General features: G+C 40.8%; 1 protein-coding gene across 1 annotated transcript in view; it reads right to left on the bottom strand.

The window, feature by feature from the left end:
* Positions 1–948: 948 nt before the first annotated feature.
* Positions 949–2,719, bottom strand: part of LOC107679643 (growth/differentiation factor 6-A-like) — a 5,295-nt gene continuing 3,524 nt past the window's right edge. The window contains exon 2 of the mRNA XM_016475255.1: positions 949–2,055. Coding sequence (XP_016330741.1) covers positions 1,175–2,055 — 881 coding nt within the window. The 3' untranslated portion in view covers positions 949–1,174. The remainder of the gene's footprint in view (positions 2,056–2,719) is intronic.

The raw sequence follows: 2,719 nt of genomic DNA, 5'->3' as shown, positions 1-2,719 counted from the left end.
TGGATTATTATCCATTGATATACTGTATATATATATATATATATTTTTATCAGCGTAAGAAATACACGATTATCATGAAACTCTGTACATCACAAATAATAAAATAATTATAGAATAGAAATTATAGCGATTTGAGTGCATTTATAAATGTACTTTAACAAAGAAACGTGGGTTTGCATTTCTTCATACGTTGCACTTTAGGTTTTACTTTACAACTATTTACAGCTCATAAAATTAACAACAGTGCATTCAAAGCTAATGTGCATTTAAATATAATCTCGTTTTCGAGTCTCTTTTTTTTCCTTGTCAGTCGATAGGGAAAAAAACGCTTCTTCCAGACTACTTGGACAGTTGCGGAAGTGCATTTTGTAAAGATGCAAATGTTGATGGATTTCCATTTTTTGTCTTCTCAGAAAGTACAAAATGACATTTTGTGTATTTTTACCTACAGTCAAAAGTCCAGGCACTTCAACAACAACAACAAAAAAAAACTTTACTCTAGAACGTTGTCCGATGCTCCTCAAAAAAGCATCAGTCAGTCAATCTCTCTCTTTCTCTCCGAAGAATCGCTTTATGCCTTATTTACTGTTTGGTACATTCACCTTTGCCCCCAAAAGCTGAATATGACTCGATTACGCACCAGTGGTCGTAAAAAAGCGTTTCCAGGGCACTGTGTTTTGCTCATTCATTATCCATATACCATAGAGTATCTTATCCATATAACTAACAGATGAGTTTGAACAGGTGCCCGTCTCCACATTCTTCAGAGTCCACGGAGATAATGGTGTAACACAATCCTCAGTGAATCCTGTCCAGACGGTTACGCACTAAATCTGGCGTTTCTTCTACCTGCCTCGTCCGAGAGACGACTCGTTAAAGAGATACTTAGGTTTTTTTGGACACATAATTACAAAAAGAAACCCAGCATGTGTAAGGAAAAATGACGGCGACCCTTCTAAAACAAGATTTTGTTCCAAGTCTAGAGAAACTGAACACAAGCTCTTGGCACAACCATGAACAGTGGCCTGTGGAAATCTTTTAAATCGTCAAAAATGTCTCTGATGAAGAATCCCTTTTGCATAAGTGAGAATGCGCAGTTTGGGCGGCTCAAGCACGTCTTTACGCATCGTTCAAGTGTTTTATGCCTTGGTGCCAAACCCTCGCGTGTGATTCGCTACCTACAGCCACACTGTTCTACCACCATGTCCTCGTACTGTTTGTACACGACGTTGTTGCCGGAGTCTATGTATAGTATACTGATGGGGCTGAGTTTTGTGGGGACGCAACAGCTCGGCGGCGTGCTGTTGGGGTCCATGGAGTTCATGAGCGTCTGAATGATGGCGTGGTTGGTCGGCTCCAGGTGCGATCTCAGTGGGAAGTCGCACACGCCCTCGCAGTGGTAGGCTTCGTAATCCAGCGGAGCGATGATCCAGTCGTCCCATCCCAGCTCTTTGAAATTGACATGCAGTGCCTTTTTGCTGCATCTCGATTTGGACTTTTTGCCATGCCGTTTCCCATGGCGATTATTGATCGCAGTTCTCCGTCTGCGCCGCGCTTTAAACTGCAGCGCGCTCTCCTCCTCCTCGTCGTCGTCTCCGCGAGACTTGATCTTCTCTTTCATCTCATTAAACAAGTTTTCTCTTTTCCTAGACCGCGTGTAGACCACCAATATGGCCTTTTCTTGCTGCGTTCGGCCGTGCCGGTGGAAACCAAGTTGATTTAGGTCGATTTCGGTGTCAGATTTGCTATGCGTAACCTTGAGCTGGAGACAAAGCTGATTCCCTTGGTGTCTGTTTTTAAAAATTCCCCAAACGTCCAGAACCTCCCATTCTGCTTTTCGGGAATCCTGAAGATCAAGGGATCTGGAAGCCAGTGGCCTCTCTGATCGACACGAGAGTAAATGAAGATTGTAGACGCCTGATGGGGACGGTTGGACATCCCCGGGCGCTTTGCGAAATATCCTTAATTCAGCACCGACCAGCTCCTCTTTGTCTGAGAGAGTTGAGACATCAAACAGATACGTTTGTCTTCGCAAAGGAGAGAGCGTGAGATTGTCTGCAAGATAAAGAGAAATAATTGCAGTCAGATTCACTTGGAGTGACTCACATTCTCATAAAGGGGCCAGGTAAAACCTAAAACCTTATTTTCGGCTCTCTTTTAGCCTTTAAGTTGGAAAATACACGCAATATTAAGTATAAAAGAGTAGCTAGCTAAAATAAAACAAGTAGAAACGAGGATGATGAAAATGCCGTAGCTTAGTAACTCACAGTTTCATTATTTTTGTTATGTTTTACTTTTTTGCTTTTTCTCAAATGTTTAAGTTTGGTAAGTGTAGCTAGCATATACAACATTTAAAAATATTTAATAATATTAGAATGCATCTGAATGATATATGGTTAAATAATCTCTCTGCTGGCTCACATTCTCAGAGACCAGGCTTTATTTTAGTCTTTTATGTTGGAAAGTGGGGCAGATTCACACAAAATCAAGTCTAAAAGACTATCCATCTAAAATTAGACAAGAAGCTACATATGATATGAAACAGCTGTGGCCCACAGATTAACAAGATAATTGATGACAAATATTTTCAGAGGAGTCAGTGGAGCAAAAATGTGTTTTCTCCAAGCTTACCCTTTTAAATCTAAAAGTTCTTCAATATTCTACACCTCATGTTCAGCATAGATCCCTCTTCTTATCAAGAAACAGTTTTGATACATAT

The sequence above is a fragment of the Sinocyclocheilus anshuiensis genome, unplaced genomic scaffold, assembly GCF_001515605.1.
Source record: "Sinocyclocheilus anshuiensis isolate Anshui unplaced genomic scaffold, SAMN03320099.WGS_v1.1 scaffold2170, whole genome shotgun sequence".
Classification (NCBI taxonomy): domain Eukaryota; kingdom Metazoa; phylum Chordata; class Actinopteri; order Cypriniformes; family Cyprinidae; genus Sinocyclocheilus; species Sinocyclocheilus anshuiensis.
The sequence above is the reverse complement of the archived record's forward strand: the minus strand, read 5'-3'. Positions and strand labels throughout refer to the sequence as shown.